Below are 26510 nucleotides of genomic sequence, written 5' to 3'. Positions count from 1 at the left end.
AAATTACAAATCTTAAGTTTTTTTTTATCATTTGACTTCTCCTAGCTCTCGACATTTTCTCGTTCTATGTCTTTGTCTTATCTTTTTTTCTCCACTCATGTCAATCGTCTTCTCACTGTTATTATTTGACCTCTCTTAACGTTCACCTTTTTTGTTGAAAAACTGATATCAATGTGTCTTTTTGTCGAATTACTCATAACCATATGGATAACATTTTGTTAAGATAATCATACGTATACGAGTCTTTTATACATATATTTATCTCATAGTCATCACATTCTCAAATCATCTAAACTCGACCAAACTGTCATTTTGAAATTTTTCTAAACCATCCTTAAGGTTTATGGGCCGTTTACCAAACGCTTATCCTGGTAAACGCTTACCAAGTCACATTAACTTACCGGATGAATATAGTAAGAACCAAGAATCTTACCCGATAAGTGAGGACGATAATTCTTACCATGGTTAGCGCTTACCGGGTAAATTGTTGCATGAGATACCGTTTTTGTTGACTAAAATCTTACCCGGTAAGTAAGTGATAGTGTTGAATTTTACTGATAAACGCTTACCGGATAAGTGTTTGGTAAACGACCCATTAGTTTATGGTTTGAGGGATTAGAACACCAACCAAATGAACCCCTACTTAAGCTTTTTCATCATCTTTATGTCAATCTTAAACTATTTCATAGCACCCAACCCATTACTAACTGTTGGTTGATTGTGTATATAACATCTGGTTATTTATCAAATGTCTAAAACACCCTTGACTGTTGTTTAAATAGATGTTATATATTTGTTTTCCATAATATTTGATAAATTATTAAGGGGTTGTTTGTTTACCTCTTAATAGTTCCATTAAGAGGCAACCTCTGAATGGTTAAGATATGAATCTTGTTTGGCAAAAAAATCTCTCTTAATTGTTCAAAAACCCTCTGAATGATTTTGTATCATGAAACTCCTTTAACCATTAAGAGCCCTTATTTCATTGTACACAATTACCAAACAATTATATTTCATTTTGCGTTATATCATGAGAGTCTATTAATCATTATGCATCAAACCATTCAGCAATTGCCAAACAACCCCTAACTGTTGTAAAAATTAATTATTAAAAATATTATTTAACCATCTTTAAGGGTCACGTGCAATGAGGAAACGTCACGTGCAAAGATCGGGGATTTGCAGCAGAGATGTCCTACGTGTCTTCCCGCTAAATTTTGGGAATAACTGGCAGTTACTCCACCATCAAACCCTCTTCCCCCAATGGATTTATACATAAAATTCATACATTTACGAACCCTAAATTTACTCGCAATTTGCCCTTTTCATCTTTCGATCTGAGATCATATTTTCGATGATGTTCGTTAATCTAAGGCTTGCATCCATCGACGACGCCATTGTTTCTTCTGATCCCTCCATCTCATCGCATTTCAATTCCAAAACCCTAATTACCAGAAATCTATAACCTAGTATTCATTCATCTGGGAAATTCTCACGAAAGACAACGGGGACTCTCGTTGTACCGTGTTTTTCCAAACCAATGAAGGGGCTTTTCAAATCAAAGCCTCGCACCCCTGTGGAGCTCGTCCATCACCTCCGTCACCTCCTACCCTACACCGCCCCAAATCCCGCTATTCGTAAAACCAAACGTCGAGAGAAGGTGTATTTCTAACCATCCTAGTCCCATGCATACATATATCTACAAACTTCTAGATTTGACATTGGTACTTCTTTATGAGTTGTCGACGTAAAAAAGTTTGTGTTTTTGTTCGACGTTCGAATGAAATTCTATTGAGTTCAATTGTTTGGCATCAATTGTTAAGATTTCCCATGCATATGGATCCCAACACATGACAAAAGGATGAATATGTGCATGATTTGCAAACATAGGGTTGTATGTCTGGGTCCAAAGAATTTATGTTTGTTGTGAGATGCTCACTTGGGGTTATACATGCATGTAAATCGTATGTGGTGTTGGTATTTAAGATTTCTAGTTGAAACATCTGACTAACTTTGAGGTGATGACCAACTGCAGCTATACCTTGTGAATCCCCAAAACCTATGCCTTTTTTTGTTCCAACAGTCTATTAACTACTATAGGACTTACAAATCTATTTGCATGCGCTTATGGTGTAGGATGTGGAAACAATAATTAATCATAAATTATTGTAGGGAGTTATTTGAAGTTATACAAAGAAGAGCCATTTAAATTGGACAATGGCTAGATTCATATTAAGAAGGCACTCTTGTATTGGACCTTGGCAGGACTTGATACTTAGAATCCGTATAATACATTATTAGCATGAATATGAAATTCAACATTCTCAGTTCTGATTTATGTTTGATGATTTAGACAATATTAGAATGCTATGTGCTCTTGAAGCTGTTGGCTATATATCATAACACATCCCTTCTGCTGAAATTTGCACTCCTTGTGCAGATTTGTGAACTGAGAAAAGTCATTCTTGAAATGAGGACAGTACTTTATGGTGATGAACGGTCAGAGCCAGCAGAAGATGCCTGTGTAAAGTTGACGCAGGAATTCTTCAAAGAAGATACATTGCGTGTACTAATAGCTTCTCTTACTAGTTTGGATCCTGGGGTATGTAGCATGAACTATCTTTACTTCTGGGACAAGGGGATGGGTATATCTAATTTTATTCAAGCTCTTTAAGGCCTATTTGAGGAATGATTCAATTCTTATCCTATTTCTCTTTTCCATGCTGTAAATAGAAATGAGTTTGGTATCGTGCAGACACGTCAAGATGTTACGCACGTGATCGCAAATTTGCAGAGGCAAAGAGTGAATGGACGATATCTTGCCTCTGAATATTTGGAGTGCAACACAGACCTTCTGGGTATGCTGGTACCAGGGTGGGCCCTCTGTAACAAGATGTTATCTAGTTATCTGTGCCCAGCTTTATCTTTGCATATTGTATGTCTTGTATGCTACATTCATTTAATCATCCAAGAGAAGCTTCCAACCTTGAGTTCCTGATTTAAGGTGAATTATTAGGGGCAGTGTGTATCAGTCTGGGGGGATGAAAATGACAGGGAATGAAATTGGGAATTCCCCCCAGTAAAACCTGGAATGAAAAATTGGGCTTCTGGCCGAATTCCCCCCAGTTAAACCTGCAAACTTTTTTACCTTTGAGAGTTAAGATTACGCTGACAGAGGGAAATTGAGTCTTGAACTTCCTTCCTTTTTTTGCTGCAAAATCGATCCCATTGGTGCTGTCTTTGAACTTGAAAAAGCAACCATAAACTACACACTTGAAATAATCTGACATAATCGAGACAAGCTCCTTAACATTGACACACCTAAATTCGGAAGCTTGCAAATCCACAGCACAATCTAATGAACTCAACGCCATTGCACTTAGCACCTGCACAAGAGAAGTCAGCCATTATCTTCAACTTCTGACCCATTGACGATAAATAATGTCAGGGGCTGAGAGCTTGAACACTTGAAACCTTAACTGCGGAACCAACAACTGAAGCCCTAGCCTAATAATGAACCAAAACCAATCGACGATAAACAGGGACAGGGCTTGCATTTCAAGTTCATACTAATCTGGGCATTTCACTCTTGCCGATTCTTTATACAAATTCATTAAATTCTTCAATATTTATCAATCATCTTTACAGGGAGTTAGAACATGTGTTTGGTTTTCTGATTTTTAACTTGATTACTCATTTTCTTTAGCCTAATTTTGTAATTCTAATTGCCTGTGGTAGGTGTTTTGATGTTTGAATTATTAATACATTTTGCTTCTGGTTTAACATGGCTCCAAGTTTAATCTACAAACATCTTCATGTTCAGCTGTGATGATTCAGAGCTTGCTATATCGTACGGTGCAATTTTAAGAGAATGTATTCGGCATCAAGTTGCTGCAAAGTAAGCATCATTGACAAGATCTGTTTTTTCATTTGTCAGCTTGCTAAATATTTGTAATCTTGTTTGTACATGGTACATTGTGAGCTAGTTGGGACATGGAACATTGTCATGAATTCACAGATGTGATACAGTTTGCTCTTGAAGTGATAGTATGTGCTACCATTAGCTCATGAAGGGATTACTCTGTTTGGTTTAACACTTGTGTGTTACGAAATTCATGTATCACGTCCCAAGGTAGAGGAATGACTAGCCATTGTTGATACTGAAAAGCATCTGATATCATTCAAACTAAAATAGCAAGTGCAGTTGGTGGTTACTGGCAAAATATGGTACACTACGCGTTTGGGTTGCTAGTGTACTCTTAAATAATCTTGGCATCCAGAACTATGGAAACATCTACGAAAGACAAGATCTATGAAGTAAATTGGAGTCATGTAAAATTGATATGGTAGTCATGATCAAAGGACATAAGTTCTTCAAAGTGTGATACCCCTCCCCCAATAAACTACGTGTCTAAGATATATCACACTTGAATAATGTGTTTGCCCTGCTGCAGTTTGTGCTTGATGTATTTTTAGCTCGCCTGCATAGGTATTAAGAAGAACATAACTAACATAACCAGTAGGAGTTCATATCTGTAAATGCGCATTATCTTCGCAGATGTTGAAGTCAAGATGTTTGTTCATTTTTCTAGTAGAATTCTGCAGCAAATTTAGGTTAAATTCTGGAGTTTTTGAATAAAGTACTCCCAACTTTTTTCTTAATTCTTGCCTCAAACTTTAACCTGCCTGTGCATGCCCTTATCATGAATCCTTTTTCTCAAGGGTGGTTTTTATGACACTTCTCGAATAAAACTTCATTTTTTAATAAGACCTGTTCTACATCTTTTAAGTCATATTAGCTAAACTATTGTATTACATGCTTGATGAACTCATGTCTATTATTATCTGTTTCTGATGGCAATATATGTAGCTAAAATATAAGTCAACTTTTCTCATTTTCACAGATATCTCTTGGAGTCAGATCACATTAAAAAGTTCTTCAGGTACATACAAGATCCAAGTTTTGACATAGCATCAGATGCAGCAGCAACATTTAGAGTTAAGTATCGTGAGCCCCTTCCTGTATTAAGTTCTTGAAAGGTTGCAGGCATAGTCAATATATAGTGCTCCATTTCCCTTCAGCATTATCAAACCATCCAGTTTGATGCATACCAATGAATTGGAGTTCAGTTACAGTGATAGGCAAGAAAGAGTTTTGTTTACTTGAATTTGCTTGAAAGAGGAAAAAGATAAAGAAAATGGCAGTAATTTTGGCTTCTCTGGTCCACAAATAAATAGTGCGTATCTGGCAAGTTTAAAAAGTGGAGATAACCGTTCTCCCAATATAAAAGGCTAGTCATGAGGTGACACTTTCATGTTTTTTTATCATTTGAGACTCCTGTAGTATAGTTTGTTTCAGTAAGCCTCCTCCAGTGAGGTACACGTATGACAATTGTTTCAATACGTTAAATTTTGTTTCCTGAACAATCTGTAGGATATGTGACCTATGTATGTGAACTTTGAATATTATATTTGTAATAGTGCTAGTGTTCGATAAAATGGTGATGGTTTTTTCATTCTTATTTCAGGAGCTATTGACCAGGCATAAATCAACTATTGCTGAATTTCTTTCCAAAAATTATGATTGGGTAAGTGTTGTAGCGCTTACACCAGTCTCCACTTTATACGTGAGGTTGGTGTGAGACCATCACTGGGTTTTGAGCATCAGAAATCCAATCAACCAATCTCTACTTCGTGTTCTCAGCCTCGACCTATAAGTTACCCACAAACAGGAAAAATGATATCAACCAGAAATTATTGTGGGATATCCACCAATAGACTGGTTCTCTGTGATTATTCAATTTTTTTTTATTTACTTCAAGGTTGAGGTTGATGTTTTTAATTTAATCAATATGACTACAATCCAAACTTGGGTAGACTTGCTCATGGTCACGGGGGACTCTTTTACAAGAAGATGCTTGCTAATAGTTTTAAGTGGTCAGGCATCCTCTGGATTCCTTGCCAAGAGGCCACAAAAATGGGGCACCTTATTTAAGAACGCTCCTTGCAACAAACCTAACTTGCGGTCATCAAGGAAGCATCCAGTTATGAACCCTCTGCAGGAGGTTCCTCTGGTTAGGTTATGGGGGACCCCTCCCTGATAGAAGGCACAAAGGGACCAACACAGTCATCAAAAAGACTTCAAAGGGGTCAGAACATAAGCTAGGATGATACTGTAAGAGATGACTAAGTGGAGTACAGGGGATCTTCCGTCTCAGTTACTAGGAGGCATTCATCTCCAAAATGGTATTTCACTTGTGACTGTCAAGAATGCAGGAAAGTGCTATACCAAATGGACCTCATGAATGCATTACAGAACCTGCACATATTGTGCATATGAAGTTTGCCCGCATGTTTGTAATTTACTCACTAGAACTCATACAGCAACACCATCTCAAAGTTATGATTGATATTGACCAACACTTCTACGTGTTGCCAACTAGTGGTTCCACTATTTTCTAACCATACTTCTTCAGTGCAGTTCTTCCAAGAGTACAACTCATTGCTGAGATCTCCCAACTACATCACCAGACGGAATGCCGTCAAGGTCTAGTATTCATTATTTGACCTCTTTTTCTATGGGGCAAAATGAATCAAAATGCAATTAAGTTTGCTTTAGTTCCTATTTACTATTTAGTGTAACAAATATTTTTTTATCAATCAACATAACAAAGTTTCAAGATTTTCTATTTTGAATCATTTTGACCGGTAACATGCCAATCTTGTAACATTTGATGACGTTGATATCAAGTTCATCGCCCACCTCATGGTAAACCCTTCAACGGGTATCCACGTCAACAAATGTTACAAGATCAACATGTTATCGTTCAAAATAGGTACAAAACAGGAAATTTTGGAACTTTGTTACATTGATTGTGAAGGAAAAAAAATCTTCGTCACACTCGGTAGGAACTAAACCAAACTTTGTTGCATTTTGATGCATTTTTCCCAATTCTATATCATTACAGGTACCATCATTTTATGTTGTGTCCGTTTAATGTCCATTAAAGGAACAGATGATTCCATTCTCTTGATTGACTGAACTCCTTGGTTGTTTCTTTGTGCCTTTTTGTTTGGATTGACTGAACTCCTTGGTTGTTTCTTTGTGCCTTTTTGTTTNTTTGTTTGGATTGACTGAACTCCTTGGTTGTTTCTTTGTGCCTTTTTGTTTTGATTGACTGTACTCCTTGGTTGTTTCTTTGTGCCTTTTTGTTTTATGAAACAAGTGAGATGCATGTTTCCTTCTCTTGAATTTACAACTGTGGTTATGGCTGAGAGTCTGCAAAACATTTCAGCTGTTAGGAGCATTGTTACTGGATCGTTCAAACACCTCTGTGATGGTCCGATATGTGAGCTCATTGGACAACATGAGAACACTGATGAATCTTCTTCGGGTACTATTCATTTATTTTGTTGCAATTTAACTTTAACTTTTGCCGGTTGACCATTTTCTTTCTTTGTTTCTCCAGGATTCAAACAAGACCATACAGGTAGAAGCTTTCCATGTGTTCAAGGTACAATTATCTATTGTTGCAATGTTTAATACTAGTTATGGCTTCTCTACTTGGATTTCTCATCTAAATTGTGGTTTCTGTAATTGGGTTTCTGTTTCTGGAATAGCTTTTTCCTGCTAACCAGAAAAAGCCTCCAGAGATCGTGAATGTGCTAGTTGCAAATAGAAGCAAGCTCATCCGGTTTTTTAGCGACTTCAGTCTTGAAAAAGGTACGAAAGTTTGCCATTCCAATTTCCGCTACTGTAACAAGATGCTTAGAAATTAGAATCGTACTTTCTGCAGCCGATGAGCAATTTGAAGCAGACAAAGCTGAAGTTGTGAAGGAAATTGCTACCTTGCAGCTGAAAGGTCAAGCATGCTCAACTACGAAGCAATGCGAAGAAATCTCATGTTGATGAACATCGGTCACCACTCTAAAACTAGTACTTGGTAACTTCTTTTATTTGTTGAACCAAGTAGAAATGCCTGCATATTTATGCTTGCTAGTATTCATTTCTGTCATTCTTTATACTGCTAGAATGATTTGTAGCTCATTCAACTAAAAGTTGTACCCTAGTCTAGATTTGTTGATTCCTAAATAGCTTAAGCTGTGTGGGATGTATATGCTTAGCTTATTAGTTCCTAGTAAAAGGTCACAAAAAATATATCCTCTGGAGATGGGGTCCATAGGGTGGGATGTATACATACCTGACCTCTACCCATAACCTCTACCCATAAGAGTATACCTTCACTTCCCATCCCACTATGCTCATCAAATGTTAATATGTACACACACACACATATATATATATATATATATATTTATATTTATACCTCTAAAAGAATTACAACTCATGCCCAAAGTACAAATCATCTCCTCCCAACAAGTCGTGTAAACAAAGAATGTAACTCAATAGAAGAGGGTCCGAAAAACCCTTCATCTCTATGTTGATAGGCTGTAGCCATTGCCTACGTGTGTCTTTTTGTCGTCTTTCTTTCTTTTCAGAACGACAACCCATGTATAAGCTTCCAAGATAACTGCATTGACCCCCAAAAAGATAAGCATGCCGATGTACGCCTTCTTCCACTTTTTCTCAGGGTCCAAGATATCAAACCCTTTGAACACATTGATGATGCTTAGGATGATCACAGTGTATCCTATGCTGTGGTGGTAGATGTTCCAGTAAAACCTGTACTTGTTTTCTGGCTTTGGCCTCAGAAGCAGAGCAAATGCCTGTACATACAAACCAAACATATCAGTTTGATTTTGTTAGGATATGTGGAACCAATTTGAATCTTTCTCTCCATTCTGAGGGCATCTCCAACCGTACTGCAAAAACACCATTTTGCCGGTTTGGAAGTTCCAATTGGCAAGCAAAAGGAAAATGTCAGAGATATGTTCAAACAGCATATATGCCGTGCTCCTGTTCAAAGGTTAATTTTATATGGGTGTTAATCTACCAATTTGATGCTTTTTTGGTGGTCTTGTTGGAGATGGTTTAAAGAGAGGAGGTCCGTAGAGGTTTGATGGTCTGAGTCTAACTGATGTAGGATTCTATGAGATTGGAAACAAAGATAGTGATGTTTGCTATGAGATTGGAAACAAAGAGAGTGATGTTTGTGTACCTGAAGGGTTCCGAGGACAAATAGGGCAATCCCGATGTAGCGGTGAGTATTGTATTTGATACCAACGGAGTCGCTGCCGAGCTTGAGTCCAGTGACCCATCCGGCTACACCGATACTGTAGGCCGAAGCTTGGCAAGTAACATGGATGTAGAACCAGGCTGGGTTAGCTGCCTTGAACACTTTTAGATATCTTGCAGCCATGGCTCCCATTGGCATCATTAGTCCCCAACTCACAGCGTTCAACACTCCATGAATCTGTCACAGTTATTGTAATCAATTACCCACCATCCATATCACATGAATAATAACCATTATGTAGTCCGTGATTTTTCAAAAGAAAAGAACTATATGATCAATTTGAACTGAAAAAAAAAAAGAATTTACATTTCTCCGGCGTGGCCGTGAACCACCAACTTTGCCGCCGTCAGCACTAGCTTGTCCACTAACAAAATCCACCGTCCCAACCGAATTTCTATTATCCAGACCCATCTGATGAATCGCCGGAGCTCCGTCGGAAACAGGACCCACCTGCCACACCTGGTTAAAACTGGTCCTCCCACCACCCAACACCAATGTCGCATAAATCACCACATCGCCGTTAACCATCACGGCGGAGATCCTGGGCACGTCAAAACTCAACCTGGTGGGTTGCATACCCGTTCCATAACCCGAAACGGACGACGTGTAAGCTTGAACCGACCCGTTTGAGTTTATTAAAGCAACCAGGGCTTGGGCTCCAACCATACCCGACCCTTGAAGGTTGAGTGCCCAAGCGACCCATTGGGAGGTGGAAACTTCGGTGTGCCGGAAAGCCACGTCGACGGTGGCGTTGGTGGGGTGGTAGTTCCAGTGTAATTGTGAGTTTAACAGAGGTAAGGTGACACATGTAGCGTAGACATTGTTGTTGGAGAAGGTGTAAGTGTTGCAATTTTGAGCATAAGATACTGGAACATTCGAAATCAAAATAGAAAGGGAAATCCAAAAGATTGGGTGAAATGTTGCAGCCATTTGGAAGACGAACCGATGAAAAGAAACAGAAACCCAGATGAATTTGATCGGAAAAAATCTGAGTCTGGTCAACTCGCTACATAAACATTTACTCTAAAAACGAGAAACTGATCAGTTTTATAAATATGTAAAAGACTAAACTACAATTTTGGTCCCTGTGGTTTGTATAAAACTATGAAAATCGTATTTGTGTTTTAACAACTACAAGATGTAAGACAAGGCTATGCGCATAATGCAGCGAGATGTATCTCGATTTTAATGTTTCGTTTTATTTTTTGTCTTTGTGAATTTATAATACGGTTTTATATGTTTTTAAGAAATCGATAATGTTTTTTATTTTTTAATAAAATATAAAATCCGAAGATATTATAAGAATTTGGAAAAAAAAAATATAAAAGTTCTAGTATTTTTGTGTAATTTGTTTAATTTAATTTTTTATTATAATTTAAATTTAACAATAAAGTAATTTATTTTTTATTTAATAATGTAATTTTTTATGAGAATAATAATTAAGTATTATGTTAGATAATCATTGTACTTTAAATTTATTTCTAAAATGAGAAGTTTATCGTGTATTTGATTATGTTTATCCGTGATTAGTTATAGAATTTAAACATGAAGTTTTAATTAATTGTACTTATTACATTTTATTTATAATTTTAAATTTAAATAATATGCATCAATAAATAGTATTTTATATATCAAAATTGATTTTCAAGAATCTATGTCAAATACTTTAATGTTTTGTTTTATATTTTGGCTCTATCAATGTTATAATGCGATTTTATATGGTTTTGAGAAAAAAAAATGTTTTTATGTTTGAATGAAATATAAATTTAAAAATATTATAATTTTTTTTTAAAATAAGCGAAATTTGTATCAAATTAACTATTTAAAAGTTCTCGTTTTTGTGTAATTTCTTTAATTCAATTTTTTATTATAATTAATTGAAGTTTAAAAACGAACTAATTTGTTTTTGGTTTAATAAAATAATTTTTTAAGATAATAATTAAGTATTCTGTTAAAAATCAATGATTATTTTTAATTATATTTTAAATTTTTTTATATCTAAAATAATGTTTATCATGTATTTGGTTATGTTTACTTGCTGTTACTTACACTAATTCAAACATGAAGCTTTAATAAGATGTATGCATGATCTATTTACTTGTAATCTTGAATTTGCATCAATAAACAGTATTTCATACATAAAAAAATGGGTTTTAAGAGTTTTTATCAAATACTTTATAGTATAGTATATATATAGATATAGATAGATATTTACTTTTTCTTAAAAAAGAAGTTTGGAAATAAAGAAACAAGTGGATCGTGAATAATGGCACCACCTACGGGCCCGTAACTATGATTTTGACTTTTTATACACGTGCAATGTATATGAAACACATGTACATTTGATTCTTTGTAACATTTTCCAAATGGAACATGATTAATCGTATGGTCAAAATAAGCCTTTATGAAACAAAAACCTTAATACTAATATTAAATATTTATTAATTATTTCCATGTTACTATAAGATGATTATGGTATGCGTTTGTTTAGTCAACATGATTACTTAATTAACATCACTAATTGCATGCATGTGATGTGCCCTCCACTTAAATACGCTCCAATTATATCATTATACTTCCACCTTAATTTTCCTCCCTTTCGCTTTTTCTTTTATAAACTATCGTTAAATTTCACAAATCACGCTTATCGTGTGTAATTCACTTGGTAAGATAAGTCATCGGTACTCGGGTAAGCGCTTAACAAGTCACTTTACTTTACCGGATGGATATGACAATGACTAATAATCTTACCTACTAAGAGTAAAGGCAATAATCGTGAGTCTTACCCGGTAAGTGAAGACGATGACTTTTACCATGATTAGCGCTTACCGAAATAAATTGTTACATACGATGTGTTTTAGTAAATAAAATCTTACCCTATAAGTAAGCGATAATGTTGAATTTTACCGGTAAGTGTTTAGGTAAACGGCCCCTAAGTTGTTGAGTGAGCTAAAAAATGTCTCCCCACCCAATTAGTGTCATTGAAGGCGAGTTCTGTATGAGACCAGTTAGAGTTGTTGGTAATCAACTTTTTGTACAAATTTGGGCAAAACTATATTAATTGTGTATAAGTATAATCAAATGAGAATATATATATATATATATATATATATATATATGTATGTATGTTGTGATAATTATGAAATTTTTTATCATAAGATATTATTTCACGTGATTTTTTTAATCTAATGTTAGAATTTAAGTTATTTATTAAGAGCATCGCCAATAACTATGCTAAAATATAGATTTTGAAGATTTAGCAATTTATTTACGATGTATTTATTTTTATATGTATTTGATTTATAGTGTGAAATTTTTTATTTATATTTTTTGTTTAACAAACATATAAAATATGTTCGTATTGTGAAACAAATATATATTAACTAGAACTCTAATAAATTCTAGTTTTTAAGAAGAAAAAAACCATATAAAATAACACATGATGCATTGGTACTCAGGATTTTCACAATTGTAAGGATTATCAAATGATTAGTTGTGATACGAGAATTGTTATTACAAAGAACCGTGTACAATTCAAAACAAATACAACATTTTAGTTCTGGTTCAAAATCATGCGTTGTTTTGGGATTAAAAATGATCATAGGTCCAAATCCTTTCTTACACGTCTTACCTCTAACTCTTATTCTCACACGATTCTTCGTCTTTAGTAGTATACCAAGTACACATCAAAACAACATACTTATAATATTGATTTTGATTATCATAAGGGTATTTTAGACATTATAATTAGTTGGTTTGAGTTGGAGAAACGAAAGAAGAGCAAGATGAACCACAAGGGAGATGTCTGATTGGTTTGAGCTTGACTCCAAAGATCAAAAGTACCAGGAGGCCTCAGGTTCAAATCCAAGAAGAAATAAAAATCCCCTTATAGATACAGAGGTTCAAATGCGATGACTTCGGGCTATCTACAAAGTAGGTAGTTGCCCTATGATTAGTCAGTTCTCATAACGGGTTGGATATCCAAGTTAATAGAAAAAAAAAGAGCAAGATGAAAGTGGGGACTTCCATCATCTTGAAACTTGAACCACATTCATGTTAGATGGCTCAAGATTCCATCAAAGCCTTAATTCTTGCATATTCTCTTCACATGTGAATAAATGGTGCAAAATCTACCTACAGACAATGGTAACATAAAGAGACAAACATAGAATCCCAGAGTTTGTGGCATCATTATCCAATCTTTCTTTCTTCCAAACTGTCAATCAATTGTTTTCATAGTTTCTTCCTTATAATTCAAGAAATTAAAGTTGTAATCTTGAAGGAAAAATGTATACATACATACAAGAAGCTGTATGTATTTATGAATGTGTAATCATGTTCCCAACTAGTTGAACCAAGGCTTCACACTTTTCATCTGTCACCAGTAGCTCCAAAGTCACCTGCACTCACAAAATCAAGAACACCCATCTTCCATTTAGATCAATTCTCCTCTTTGATGGGTCCCATCTTAACTCTAAATGGGACCCACAGGTAGAATTTCATTTTCTTTTTAAGTATGTCTTAATGAATTCAAGAAAATCCCACCTCTTGGAAGATTTCACTATGAGAGACCTCCTTGAAGCCCTACACAATGGATGATGAGCATGCATTTAGTTACATAAGGTTATCATCTCAAATAGCCACCTCACAATTATAGCCAAGATATTGCAAGTCGATGCCACAAGCCACTTTTCCTTTCGGTTTCTGACAATATCTGACGCATCCAGTGAAGAAGTCCGCGCACCACAAAAACCATTAAAAAACTGCAAGTTGCGGTATTGTAGTCCCTTGCATCTATGCATTAAGAAAACAAGCCAAAGTTGCAAGTTGTGAAACTGCAACGCCATTTCGCAGCTTGCGAAACCGCAAGAGAAAGTGTTTTGCTGCGTTGACTCGCGGTTTCTTGGCTATTTTGTGAGAAAATCTAGTCAGGTGGATATAAAGCAAGTATCTTTTCTTGATGTGGTTATTTATGATGATAACCCCAACAAATAGCAAAAAGTATTTAGTCAGGGTGGGAGAGAGGAACCAGTTTTCGGAACATATTTAAAGAAGCTTCATTCGAATCTCCTATTTTTGCACGAAAGCAGCTGATTTTGTGGTTATCAATGGCGAATACCATCATCATCAATATGGATTCCATCCCAAGTCCTTTCCCACGACTTCTCTACCAACAATCATGAATCAAACACTTGAATGAAAGAACATACAATGAAATGCCATTACTAGCACGATGAAGGTGATGATACCATTTCAACGTAGAAATCCGCGATCAAAAAATGCAGGTTTAATACCTTTTAGGTTCGGCTATCATTATCTCAATCTCAGCCATATGCGAATCTTCCAAATCGTTCATATATATATTTATATCACCAACCATGGCTGCAAAGTACATCTACTGTCATTAACTTATCACAAAGTTGGTTAATACATACAAAGAAAAAGAACCACCAAAGTATCAAATGTCTCAAAATTTAGTTCATTTTGATGCAAAGAAGCGCTCTGAATCAAATGTCTGGTTCCCCTTGTGTTATTTTCTTTTGCATACTATGACTCCGTTCAAGTCTACACACCTCAAAAGCTTATGCACAAATCAAATATCTTTTTCTTTTTTTGATTAACCTGGATATCCAACCGGCTATGCGAGCCGACTAATCCCAGGACGACCAACTGCTTTGCAGATAGCCCGGAGTCACCGCATTTGAACCCACAAGGGGATTTTTATTCCTCCTTGGATTTGAACCTGGAACCTCCAGGTACTTTTGACCTTTGGAGTCAAACACAAACCAATCAGACACCACCCTTGTGGTTAAATCAAATATCTTTTTTATTGGGTGACCATGGTCCATGGGTTTCCGGGCCAGCTTACGCTGCATAGACTAATTCCCTGACAACCGTAAACGGCCTGGAGTGGTGAACATTTCCACTCGATCCCTGAGACTTAATCAGTGCGTCACAACCCAAGTGGTTTAAATCGAATATCTTACATAATAATACTTGAATAGAGGAAGGTCTGACATTTGACTTTTGTGATTCAAACCCATGACCATCTAAGTCCAGAATTGGTAGTCATAAGCATCAAAATCAACATTTTTCATCTAACAATTTTTGTTTTATTTGTAGTATTTCCAATTCATTTATCAATCTCTTTCTCCAAATTTCAGTAAACTCATAGTGAATGGTGAAGATTATCAATTGCAATCCTCATAAATTGAAACGATTGTAGAACAAACAGTTACAACCCAAAATTAAGAGGACAAAAAGGGTCAAATTTTGACCTTCAACATGAGGATCGCCATGAATGAACTTTCCAGAAATTAAGTCTTTATCCAAGACGATAAAAGTTCGTTCTGCCAAAAGAAGACAAAAAAAGGTCGAATTGTAAGATTATGATGATGATGATAATAGAGTTGACAGAAAGGGGGGAAAGTGGAAGAGTTACTGAGGGGGTCTTGGGTCCATGAAAGCTGCATCTGGTACTCTTCTTCGAGGGTAAGGGGCTCCGACCCGGTGGCTTTGAGAAGATCCGGATCTTGCATCCATTGATGGTAATTGAGAACGTGTTGTTTCATGTACGCTACCAAAATCACTTTCGAACCCTCCAAACTCACCACCATTTTTCTCTCACACACACAGACTTCCACGCAGAAGATAGAAGCATATGATCAAATAAACATGGGCTATTGGGCTTTCTTGATTCCTCCAATCCAGCCCATGTTTGCAGTAGTTGTTGCCTTGTTGGACCTTAAAATACCTTATCAATCGGAAGCGAAATAAGACTTTAGACTATAACACCTCTTAAAAAACAAACGACACCAGGTAAAAATAAATCGCAAGTTGATGTTGTTGAGTATTGATATCACATGTAATCATTTGTTGCCTTAAAACTTCTAGTCTTCTAGTAAAATTTTACCATTTCTCGTTTAAACCAGACCTCTCCCTTGGTTTTACTTATTTATAATAAAAAATCGATAAAATTCATCAAGACTTTAAATGAATATTAATTTGTATATTCAAAATGAATAAATAAATGTTTTTGACTGAACGTTAAATGCATAAATCTTTTTTTCTTTTTTTATATGTCTGAAAAATAAAGCTATTTTCTTTATATCAAATGAATCCAATTATATAAATTCCAATAAAATATGTCGCTAAGTTTTTGATATTATAAATACAATAACATAAATTCAAATGATATAAGTCACAAAGTCTTACTCTAATATATTATTAGAAGGATACTCACACAATGCAACGAGATACATCTTGATTTTAATGTTTCATTTTTTTGTCTTAATCGATATTATAATACGATTTTTTGTGGTTTTGAGAAATATTTTTGAATAAAATATAAATATGAAAACATATTATAAAAAGTTGGAACAAAAATTATTGATAATAGTATCAAACTAACTATTTAAAATTCTTCAATTTTTTTTTGTATTTCTTTAATTATTTTTTTATTTTTAGTTTAATAATATAATTTTTTATAAAGATAATAAATAAGTATTTTATTATAATTCAATGATTATCATAATTATATTTTATATCTTTTATATTTAAAATTAGATGTTTATCCTCTATTTGATTATGTTTATCTACAGTTAGTTGCATGAATTCAAACATGAAGCTTTAATAAATTGTACTTACACATAATTTACTTGTAATCTTAAATTTTAAGTAATATGCATCAATAAACAATTATTCATATATAAAAAATGGTTTTTAAATTTTTTTATCAAATATAGTATAGATAAATCCAATAACAAATTTCCAATAATATAAATTCCAAACATAACATTATACTATGATTTAAAAAATCAAATTAGTGCAGAAGAACTTAAATTATGATCAAGCCGATGTGGTCTGAAGACGTATCACTTGAGGGCTTGACCATTTATATCAATTAAGTTGCAAACATGATTCAAAGGTTGAGTAAATTAAGCATCTGTTTGTTAACAGCTTAATGAAACTCACAACTTGTCCAGTCAGTTATACGTGACTATTTAGTAATGGGTTAATTTTATAGAAAATGACTTATTCAGTTAGCTTATAACAGAAAACTTTACGTAGAAAGCCGAGTTTTTTTTCTGAACTTGCTCCTCCCGTCTATGAAAAACCCTCTCAAACTAAATTATTGTCAATCTACACAGACAATTTTATCCATACAGTAATAAATGAAAAACCAACCACACAACCCCTAAGTCTTCATCATATAAAGTTCATCAAGTAAAAAACATTCGATACAATCAAATACAAAGCATCAAAGAACCATGTTCTAGGGGCTCTTGATAAAAATCCGTTCATATCCACCAATCACATTAATAGACATCATCAGAAAGAGAACGTAAACTTAAGTAGAATAAATTTAAAATATATCGAAATATAATTTATCTTCATTTCATTAGTTAGATAGATATAAGACAGTGTGATTCAAGAACAGCAGAATGTGGAGGGCTCCTCTTCGATTCGTCCTTTACACGAACGACCGTAGTACTAGTTTGTGGACCATCACCATTGCGTTTTCCATTCTCTAACAATATTCGAAACCTTAAAAAGCCTTTCTAAAACCGTCAAAGTTTCTCAATCAGGTAGCTTCAAGGTTAAGCCTGATTTCCACGGGGATAATTACCTAAGGGTTGTGGATGAAGCCTATAGTTACGACTTGTCATGGGATTTCTGATGTGTTGTCTTATGGGTTTCATTTATAATTTCATAACGTGTAAAAGGGTGCAAAAATACGATTATAAATTCTAATTATAAGTAATAAAAATAAAGTGAAAAAATGATGAAACCAATAACCAAATACTTCCCTTTTTTTATTAACCTGGATATCCAACCCGCTATGCAAGCCGACTAATCTCAGGGCGACAACCTGCTTTGCAGATAGCCCAGAGTAGCCGCATTTGAACCCCCGTGGCCACAAGGGGATTTTTATTCCTCCTTGGATTTAAACCTGGGACCTCCTGCCTCCTGGTACTTTTAACCTTTAAAGCCAAGCTCAAACAATCAATTACCACCGTTATGGTTCAAATACTTCCCTTTGTGTCTAGTGATCAGGAACTTGATCACCAACCCCACTATTTTCTTGGATTGCCTCACTTCAAAGTTAAGCACCACAAAAGGAGCTTTCCAATACATCATAACCACCATACATACCTTTATGATCATCACTTCCCTATCATATCCCTTACAAAATACACCTTCTTCTTTCTTGCTATCCCTAACCATGATTCCCTTTCTCTCCCTCCTCCTCCTCCTCCTCCACCCTCATTCAGCTTTCTCAGCCCACTGCACCACCACCACCACCACCAAAACCTTTGAAAAATGCATGTCACTGCCTTCCCAAGAAGCATCGATAGCCTGGACGTTCCATCGACACAATTCGACTCTCGAGTTGGTCTTTTCAGGGACCTTTATATCGCCTTCGGGTTGGGTTGCATGGGGGGTGAACCCGAGCTCGCCGGAAATGACCGGGACACGAGCATTGATCACCTTCCCTGACCCAAACTCCGGCCAGCTGGTTCTGTTACCTTACATCTTAGATCCGACAGTCAAACTACAAAGCGGTCCACTGCTATCTCGACCACTTGACATCCATCTCCTATCTTCTTCCGCTACATTATATGGCGGACGAATGGCGACGGTCCATAACGGTGCCACCATTCAGATATATGCCACGTTAAAACTTAAACCAAACAAGACCAAGATTCATCATGTGTGGAATAGAGGGTTGTATGTACAAGGCTATTCTCCTACCATCCATCCAACCACCATTAACGACCTTTCCTCAACCGCCACCATTGATGTGTTATCGGGCATATCAGCCTCGGGACCAAAAAGCAACATCAAAACGCTAAAAATTGTTCACGGGGTCATGAATGCGATTTCATGGGGGGTGTTTTTACCGACTGGTGCGGTCACTGCACGATACCTACGACACATACAATCCCTGGGTCCCGTGTGGTTTTATGTGCATGCTGGAATTCAGCTTTCGGCCTTTTTGTTAGGGACTGCAGGCTTTGCCATTGGGGTCCACCTGGGAGAACTGTCGCCGGGGAGGGTCTACGGGCTTCACCGCAAGCTGGGGTTTGCAGCATTTTTCTTGGGTAGCCTTCAAACGCTAGCACTTCTATTCAGACCAAAGACTACCAACAAGTTCAGGAAGTACTGGAAATCATACCACCATTTTGTGGGGTATGCATGTGTGATTTTAGGAGTTGTGAATGTGTTTCAGGGATTTGAAGTGATGGGAGAAGGGAGATCTTATGCTAAGTTAGTGTACTGCTTGTGCCTATCTACGTTGATTGGAGTTTGTGTCGCACTAGAAGTGAATTCTTGGGTGATTTTCTGTAGAAAATCGAAGGAAGATAAGTTGAGAAGAGAAGGGGTTTTTGTAAGGGGCCAAGAGAAAGCTTGTGGATCAGAGCTTGGTGATCGACACTAGCCTCCAAAGTTTCTGTATTTCCCCTTTTAACAAATTTTGTTTGTAATCTTTCATTGATTAAAGTGAATTGCACCTTTTAGCTATCAACAATTAGTACAAGATGGATCTACAACAGGTCGATAAACAAGTAAAGCATATCTACCAGTTTTAATCGATCAGCAAGAAAACTTAGCTACCTGTTGATTAGTTTAGCAACTGGGTGAGGGTTTGTGGGCGAGGCCTAGAACAAGTGCTTCCTCTTTGCCAGTTCTTCAACTAGCTCACTTTGATGGTTGTCCATGAGATCCTCATTCACTACCATTATTAAGGGTTTGGCAAGCCTTAGAATCTCAAAAACGCTCTCTGAACCTGCAAAACAACTGTAATCTTCAATATCTTACAATATCATATGCAATCATTGCGGTGATTTTTAATCATTTTGGCAATTCTTAGCTAACTCATTCAGAATGGTTAGTATTTCAGCTGGAATCAGATAGAGCATAACTACTTGAAATACTTCTTATTTGGTGGATAAGTTAATCATGAATTTTCAAAGGAAATATAATAGGATACACTGCCTAGCTCAATAATTGAAACAATGAGAATCAGATATAACCAACGGTATATGTGGCTGTACAAACCTAACACTCTTCAATTATTGGATAGTGACTGAAACTAAGGCTTTGCTATTCATAAAGAGATCCAATAACAACAATAACCATCAAACCCACGTAGTTCATGTAATCTACTCTTCTCTCACCCTTAAAATGAATAATCAATCTTTGTGAATGGCTTTGCAACCCATGCATTAAAACCACATCACCTCCCAAGATTTATTTAAGGTGGTTATCATTTTGCTTGGTAAATTTAATTGCAAGAACAGTGACGCAAACATTCAATTGTTGCATGATAATTGAACAACAATTTGGATAATATCTTCAACAATTGTGCATCAACACATAGTTTTAGGATTCAAGAATTAATAGTAGCAGTCAGTTATCATTTACCTCCTTGATGACATGGTACTGACTCAACTGTGATCTTCAAGGCAAATTGAACCAACTATGATGATCTATAATAGACCAGGAAAATTGATGAGTTTGGGCACCCATGGCACATGTCACATGAATACTGGCCCAATTCATTGTAGACCCAAATAGATGGGGACATGAGAAGCCCATGGGCAGATCAGCCTACCAGTGGGATTTTTCATCCCTTTTGATCATGTTTCGACATGCCTCCTGATTCAAGAAAGGGGAACGACAACTGGTAATGTGTTCATTAAGATAATATCAAATCTCAAACCTAGACTCAATGCTCAAAAACAATCTCCTAAAGCATCCACTCAAACATTGTTTTTGAATAAAATGGTAGATATTGAATTACAGGCCTAACAACAAAAATTCAAAAAATCAACTACCATGGGAGTATGGGGTGGAACCAAGTCCTAAACACTAAAATCTTATTCATGTTAAAAACAAGCATGGCATTGCTTTAGAACTAACCAAGACAACCCAATCATGGTACAATATTTCAATATTCGAAGGGTCTTCTTTCTCATAAGATCATAGTACTAGTAATCTAGTATTGCAAATGATGCTAAAAGAATAAGACAACGATGCTCTATTTATCCAAATATCCTGTACAAGTTATACAACCCATAAAACCACCCATCAAAACAATTGTCCTACCACAAAGAGGTTAAAGCTGAATATGAAAACCAGTTCCCAGGAAATAACAGGTATAAACTTGCAAATACTTATATACAATTAAAAGTCGGATTAAGATCTATGACCCATAAGCTACCTTTAACCAGGCCTATAGATTAGCAACAGATGTAATGTTAATATAAAATTTCAACTGAGAGTAAACTGTAAAGTAATCTAAAGCCTGAAGTGCCTCATTTCTGTTTCTTCCTCTGCAATTCAACTGTAACTAGTGTAAGTAGTTATTTCTTTGCTTTGCAGGTATTTCAGTTGTATGCAATCCTCTAATGACATCTTATTAAATCCACTGGTGTGCATTTAATGTCGATAACTCTACATGCTTAATTGTTTGTTTCGATCTAATTTAAGCTGAGCACAAATTCGACAAACCAGATCAGTTTTATCTTAATATACTGTCGCTATGATATGAAGTGTAAAATTGTTTCGAATAACTGTGTTCTACACGACTATACATAAGATGTGAATAAGCACTATGATGTCAGAAATTCCTGCCACAATCGTAAATGGATGATAAATTTAAACAAATCTTGGTGGATTGGGGATATGGCGAGTACTCGAGAGACAGAAGGTGATACCGTTTGCCTGAGATGATAGATGGATTCTTACTTGTCGCCGGCACAGGGAAGATTTTCGCCTCCGCAGCAGATGGAGACGAGCAGCGAGCGAAGGGGCCGCCGGCGTAGCGGTGGATTAAACCGACCAACCCGTTAAACCATTTCGAAATAACCTAATCCGACCCGAACGAATTGACCATCTAACCAATTCAATGTTTGGACTAATGTTTTTAAAACACTATTTTAAAGATTTAAATTGTAATAAAATAATTATTATTTTATAATTAATTATATAATTAGTGTTTAACAACAATTTTTTACTTCTAGACATGGGTCGTTTATCAAACACTTACCCAGTAAGTGTTTACCGGTAAAATTTAACAATATTATGTGCTTACCAGGTAAGATTTTAGTCCACCAAAATGACATAATATACAATAATTTACCCAGTAAGCGCTTACCGTGGTAAGAGTCGTCGCCCTCACTTACCGGGTAAGACTCTTGATTCTTGTCTCGCTCTTACCAGGTAAGATTCTTGGTTCTTACTATATTCATCCGGTGATGTAATGTTACTTGGTAAGCGTTTACCGGGTAAGCGTTTGGTAAACAGACCCACAGTGTTTTGAAAAGTAAAATAGAAAAACAAGTATTACAATTTTAATACCCAACGTTCCCGTCTCAGGGTTTGGTTTGAGTTACGTTTTTATCCCTTACGGATATGTAATAGTTTTGATCAGTATCAACTAGTGTTTTCCATGCGATTTCATATCTTTCGTTATCACATACTACGTACGTCTTCAATGTTTCTTGAAACATTTGTATACACGAAATATTTTGAACAATCACGTTATATGTTAGAACTTCATGCAATTCGTAGTTTAGGTAACAAAGGGTCAGTCAAAATATGAAGTCTGATATTCAACTTCAGACACTTCTCATCTATTCTTTAGACAGAATACTTGTCTTTTTCATGACGACTGTGAAACTAATACAACGAGGATTTGTGCTTGTGGGCCACGGTGAATATTGAAGACCAGTGGATCTGGTTGTCGACAATCGTGGATACGCTCCAGAGGTTGGCAGGGAGTTTGTCTTGTTTGCATGTCAAGGGGAACAATTCAACCTCGTTTGAAAATCCCAATGATGAATATAAATTTTCAAACAAGACCAATAGAACATAAAATCTTAGATATTATCATTTTCATGTCTTATAAAAATGGCATACTTCCATCTTATCAGATGTAGTACTCAACCCCAAAGTATTTAGGTTGTTTGACAGTTGCTGAATGATTAAATGATTAAGAAACTTTCATGATATAATACAAAATGAAATATAATTGTTTGGTATTTGTTTACGATAAAATTAGACGTTGAATGGTTAAGGGAGGCATAAGATATAAAATCATTCAAATGGTTTTAAAGGCATATTTTTTTTTTGTCAAACAAAATTCATCTCTTAACGATTCAGAGACTGCGTCTTAATGGAACTATTAAGAGGTAAACAAACAACCTCTTATACTGATTCAACAACTTCTAGATTAACTTAAAAAGTATTGTGGAAACTGTTGGCTGTCCACAACTTTTAGGTTACATAAACTATCTATATTGGACGAGTTGTCTTATTGAGTCCAACAAAAATTTATAACGATATAATATCGATATGAAATCTCAAATAGATCTTCTACGTTTATATATGAATTATTGGGATTTGAAGTCACGATACGGTGTTAGCAATAAACTACCGATAAAATCAATAACAACGCATAAAAAACGAAATAAAACTAGTTTCAAGCATTCATTTTCGTCACAATGAACAAACCACTTGTAAACTTTCGCATGACACTCCATCCAAATACGAGCATCTTTCGAGCCAAAAAAACCCAATACGAAAACAGTTATTCACGAAGACCCTTGACGGGTATCCTTCAAATGTTTCACACTTGTAAAATCGACAACAATCCAATCAAAAGCTAATCATAAAGACCACAACCTGCAACTTTGCAGTTTTGCTAAAACAAGAAGCAAAAGTGAAGTTTCTTGCTATATGCTGAAAACTAGTTTTACATGTCACTCAAAAAACATGAAGCAACTCAAAATTCACACATAAAAAGGTTCACTTTGAACCTTCTACCTCTATAGAAACAATCTACTTAGCTCTGGAGGAGATATCTAACCTTTTCTTCAGAACTTTTTTCAGAGAAATGAAGTGTAGTATGCAAAATTCACATGTGATTCGATACACAAATTCTGTATTGCCTACTAGCCATTGATTCCTGTAGTAAGCAACACGGCTTTGAATCAGTAAAAACAGAGAATAACCAAATATCGATGCGTGGGAAAGTCCAAATGAGAGCAAGAACTTGAGAATCAACTATTTCATGTATTATTTATGATGAATAACCTTGAATAATCATGAATATCATACATATTCATCATGAATATAGTCTATATTCATTATGAATAATTTCCCTGTCATGAAATTTTATCACAACATTCATCATGAATAAAAAATGGTTGGTTCTCAGGTTCCCAAAATATTTACCTTCTCATTTGAATAGGATATCTAAAAATCATGCATACCCGAGTTTGGGTGTCTCTTGGTAACCCCATAACCACCAACATAACCATGGGAGCTTTTCATCTGGCCATCCAAGCCTGTACCGGCTAGCCCATATACACCAAAAGGACCAGACCCCTCTTGCTCCGAGGGCCAGGTTGGGTCTCCACCATACACAGAGCAACCATAAAAGTCTGAAGAAGGCACATCATAACCTCCGTTAGCCACTTCATATGATCCACGACCACTCGTGTTTCTTCCATACTCTCCACCTCCCAAACCACCAAGATTTCCGCTCTGTGCAGCACCACCACCATCTTGAGGCGAAACAGGAGAAATGCCGCCCAAATTAAGGGCAGCATTCCCTAATAGCCTCCCTCCGATAACCCCACTTCCAGATCCTACTGAACTAATCCCGCCATTACCCCACAGATTCCGAGGATTTGAACTAAAAAGAGAGAGATTACCTCCATCTCCACCATCAAAACCAACAGGACTCGCAAATCTACTTGAATTCCCTACATAATAAGGGCTCAATCCCCTATAGCTTAAAGGGTTGTTATAATTAACACCATTTCCATAGTTCCCACTCGTCGTTGGTTCAAAATTCAATCCCATACCAAATCCCGAACCATATGTAGCATGCCCACTTCTAGTTCTATCCATTCTAACATCATAACCACCAATTGGGTTCGGATAACCGTTAAGAATGCTACTAGCCTGACTTAAACCATAAGGGTATGGACTAATCGGGCTTCGGCTAAGACCAGGTGATAGCTCTTTTGGGACCGCGCGTTTGACCTCAACCATTTTACCATCTAGTTGGTGAAAAGTTTTCAACAAAACTTTACCGATTGAGTCCTCTGATTCATAAGTAACGAACCCAAATCCTCTAGGCCTTTTTGTATTGTGATCATACATCACTACAACATCTGAAATTGTTCCAAATTGCTCAAAGTACCTCTTGAAATCGCTCTCTGTGACTCCGGATGCTAAACCTCCTACGAATATCTTTCTTGTTTGACCGAAACCAGGTGAACCCTTAACGCTTAAGCTACTACTGTTTCTACTCACTGTGGTTTGGTCGTCCCTAGGAACCGCCTTTTTCGCCTCAACCTGTAACAAGAAAATGATTCCAAGATGACATTTTGTTTGTAAAATGTCAAATAGTTGTCGAAATCTACACAATTATGTCAACTGTTTTCGATGATAAAATGCTTACCATTCTGCCATCGATGTTGTGTTTCTCCTTGATGACTCTTTCAGCAACAGCAGGATCAGCAAAGACTATGAAACCGAAACCGCGAGCACGACCGGTGGCTCGATCTTTCATTATCACAGACTCCAAAACCTCACCAAATCGACTAAAATACTCATGTAAACGTTCTTCATTTGTATCCCACGAAATCCCACCAATGAATAACTTGCCAAGATCAGATTGCATCTTCTATACACCAAAATAAAACATCAAACTCAAATTCTGCAAAGTTATTTCACAATTTGCAGTCTTTAACTGTCATCCAAACATAGCCCAGTTATTGAAACAAGAAACCGATCGAAAATGCAGATCAATTTAACACAAGATTACAAGCAATTACCTTTACTTTCAAGAAACAATCAGTCGGGTAATTATCGGGTTCGATAAGAACACATCGGATCTTTCGATGATGACCGATCTAATGTAGACAATTCAGGGTCTCCTGTAAAGGGGCCAACAACCAATCAATCTACAGAGTCAAACTATCGACCAATTTATCCAAAAAGTAAACAAAACCCCACTGGATTAAAGAAAACACCCAGATGAAAAATCTCGAAGAACACACTCAAGATCTGATTGGAGACGCAATTAGAACCTTCGCCATGTTCATCTTCCTCGAATACTTCCCTTTTGTGTTGTCTTTGGTTGTTCAAATTCTGATTTGTAACAGTTAAGGAAAGAAGAATACGTCTGGAACAACAGAGAAATCGTGATGTGGGTTTCCTTCAATCTATGTTTAGAAATGGAAATTGTCTGAAAAAAGATTATATTTTAATAAAGAAGAAATGAAAAAA

General features: G+C 36.0%; 5 protein-coding genes across 11 annotated transcripts; 2 read left to right on the top strand and 3 right to left on the bottom strand.

Annotated features, from left to right (window-relative positions):
* The first annotated feature begins 1329 nt into the window (after positions 1-1329).
* LOC112517310 (putative MO25-like protein At5g47540) lies at positions 1330-7976 on the top strand. The gene is made up of 11 exons (XM_025124704.1): positions 1330-1660; positions 2441-2602; positions 2756-2874; positions 3824-3898; positions 4905-4998; positions 5529-5588; positions 6482-6547; positions 7296-7394; positions 7470-7514; positions 7621-7723; positions 7797-7976. Exons 1-11 carry the CDS (start codon positions 1541-1543, stop codon positions 7907-7909), a joined length of 1056 nt encoding a protein of 351 aa, XP_024980472.1. The 5' UTR covers positions 1330-1540; the 3' UTR covers positions 7910-7976.
* Positions 7977-8436: 460 nt separating this feature from the next.
* LOC112516325 (cytochrome b561 and DOMON domain-containing protein At5g35735-like) lies at positions 8437-10127 on the bottom strand. The gene is made up of 3 exons (XM_025123339.1): positions 9504-10127; positions 9120-9374; positions 8437-8727 (listed from the first exon to the last, which is right to left on the bottom strand). Exons 1-3 carry the CDS (start codon positions 10125-10127, stop codon positions 8437-8439), a joined length of 1170 nt encoding a protein of 389 aa, XP_024979107.1.
* Positions 10128-13317: 3190 nt separating this feature from the next.
* On the bottom strand, positions 13318-22022 carry LOC112517218 (N-acetyltransferase 9-like protein). 2 transcript variants are annotated; one of them, XM_025124581.1, is made up of 9 exons: positions 21923-21981; positions 20628-20861; positions 19818-19989; positions 15640-15951; positions 15476-15547; positions 14492-14579; positions 14227-14359; positions 13743-13781; positions 13318-13597 (listed from the first exon to the last, which is right to left on the bottom strand). In XM_025124581.1, the coding sequence occupies exons 4-9, from the start codon at positions 15812-15814 to the stop codon at positions 13517-13519; spliced, it is 588 nt and encodes a 195-aa protein (XP_024980349.1). In that variant the 5' UTR covers positions 15815-15951; positions 19818-19989; positions 20628-20861; positions 21923-21981; the 3' UTR covers positions 13318-13516. The 2 variants fall into 2 exon arrangements, with proteins under 2 accessions (XP_024980349.1, XP_024980350.1); XM_025124582.1 differs by lacking the exon at positions 20628-20861 and having other exon boundaries at positions 21954-22022.
* LOC112517217 (cytochrome b561 and DOMON domain-containing protein At2g04850) lies at positions 18424-19824 on the top strand. Its single transcript, XM_025124580.1, has one exon. It carries the CDS (start codon positions 18424-18426, stop codon positions 19639-19641), a length of 1218 nt encoding a protein of 405 aa, XP_024980348.1. The 3' UTR covers positions 19642-19824.
* Positions 22023-23797: 1775 nt separating the features above from the next.
* On the bottom strand, positions 23798-26510 carry LOC112516604 (heterogeneous nuclear ribonucleoprotein 1-like). Of its 6 annotated transcripts, none has more exons than XM_025123739.1 (4): positions 26057-26510; positions 25681-25905; positions 24482-25574; positions 23798-24174 (listed from the first exon to the last, which is right to left on the bottom strand). In XM_025123739.1, the coding sequence occupies exons 2-4, from the start codon at positions 25900-25902 to the stop codon at positions 24161-24163; spliced, it is 1329 nt and encodes a 442-aa protein (XP_024979507.1). In that variant the 5' UTR covers positions 25903-25905; positions 26057-26510; the 3' UTR covers positions 23798-24160. The 6 variants fall into 6 exon arrangements, with proteins under 6 accessions (XP_024979507.1, XP_024979509.1, XP_024979511.1 ...); XM_025123741.1 differs by having other exon boundaries at positions 25681-25902; XM_025123743.1 differs by having other exon boundaries at positions 26063-26510.

Source organism: Cynara cardunculus (genome assembly GCF_001531365.2).
Source record: "Cynara cardunculus var. scolymus isolate 2C chromosome LG 8, CcrdV1, whole genome shotgun sequence".
NCBI lineage: Eukaryota > Viridiplantae > Streptophyta > Magnoliopsida > Asterales > Asteraceae > Cynara > Cynara cardunculus.
This window is presented reverse-complemented; position numbering and strand designations above follow the sequence as displayed.

Excerpts from the sequence above, each read along its gene's own strand:
- LOC112517310 (XM_025124704.1), top strand. The coding sequence starts at position 1,541 with ATGAAGGGGCTTTTCAAATCAAAGCCTCGCACCCCTGTGGAGCTCGTC. Across the intron at positions 6,548-7,295 it reads CCAGACGGAATGCCGTCAAG|CTGTTAGGAGCATTGTTACT; the intron begins GTCTAGTATTCA and ends AAAACATTTCAG. Across the intron at positions 7,724-7,796 it reads CGACTTCAGTCTTGAAAAAG|CCGATGAGCAATTTGAAGCA; the intron begins GTACGAAAGTTT and ends TACTTTCTGCAG.
- LOC112517217 (XM_025124580.1), top strand. The coding sequence starts at position 18,424 with ATGATTCCCTTTCTCTCCCTCCTCCTCCTCCTCCTCCACCCTCATTCA.
- LOC112517218 (XM_025124582.1), bottom strand. The coding sequence starts at position 15,814 with ATGGTGGTGAGTTTGGAGGGTTCGAAAGTGATTTTGGTAGCGTACATG. Across the intron at positions 15,548-15,639 it reads ATGGACCCAAGACCCCCTCA|AACGAACTTTTATCGTCTTG; the intron begins GTAACTCTTCCA and ends TTCTTTTGGCAG. Across the intron at positions 13,598-13,742 it reads ATAGTGAAATCTTCCAAGAG|GTGACTTTGGAGCTACTGGT; the intron begins GTGGGATTTTCT and ends TTGTGAGTGCAG.
- LOC112516604 (XM_025123739.1), bottom strand. The coding sequence starts at position 25,902 with ATGCAATCTGATCTTGGCAAGTTATTCATTGGTGGGATTTCGTGGGAT. Across the intron at positions 25,575-25,680 it reads ACAACATCGATGGCAGAATG|GTTGAGGCGAAAAAGGCGGT; the intron begins GTAAGCATTTTA and ends TTCTTGTTACAG.
- LOC112516325 (XM_025123339.1), bottom strand. The coding sequence starts at position 10,127 with ATGGCTGCAACATTTCACCCAATCTTTTGGATTTCCCTTTCTATTTTG. Across the intron at positions 9,375-9,503 it reads CACGGCCACGCCGGAGAAAT|ATTCATGGAGTGTTGAACGC; the intron begins GTAAATTCTTTT and ends TAACTGTGACAG. Across the intron at positions 8,728-9,119 it reads TTGTCCTCGGAACCCTTCAG|GCATTTGCTCTGCTTCTGAG; the intron begins GTACACAAACAT and ends TTGTATGTACAG.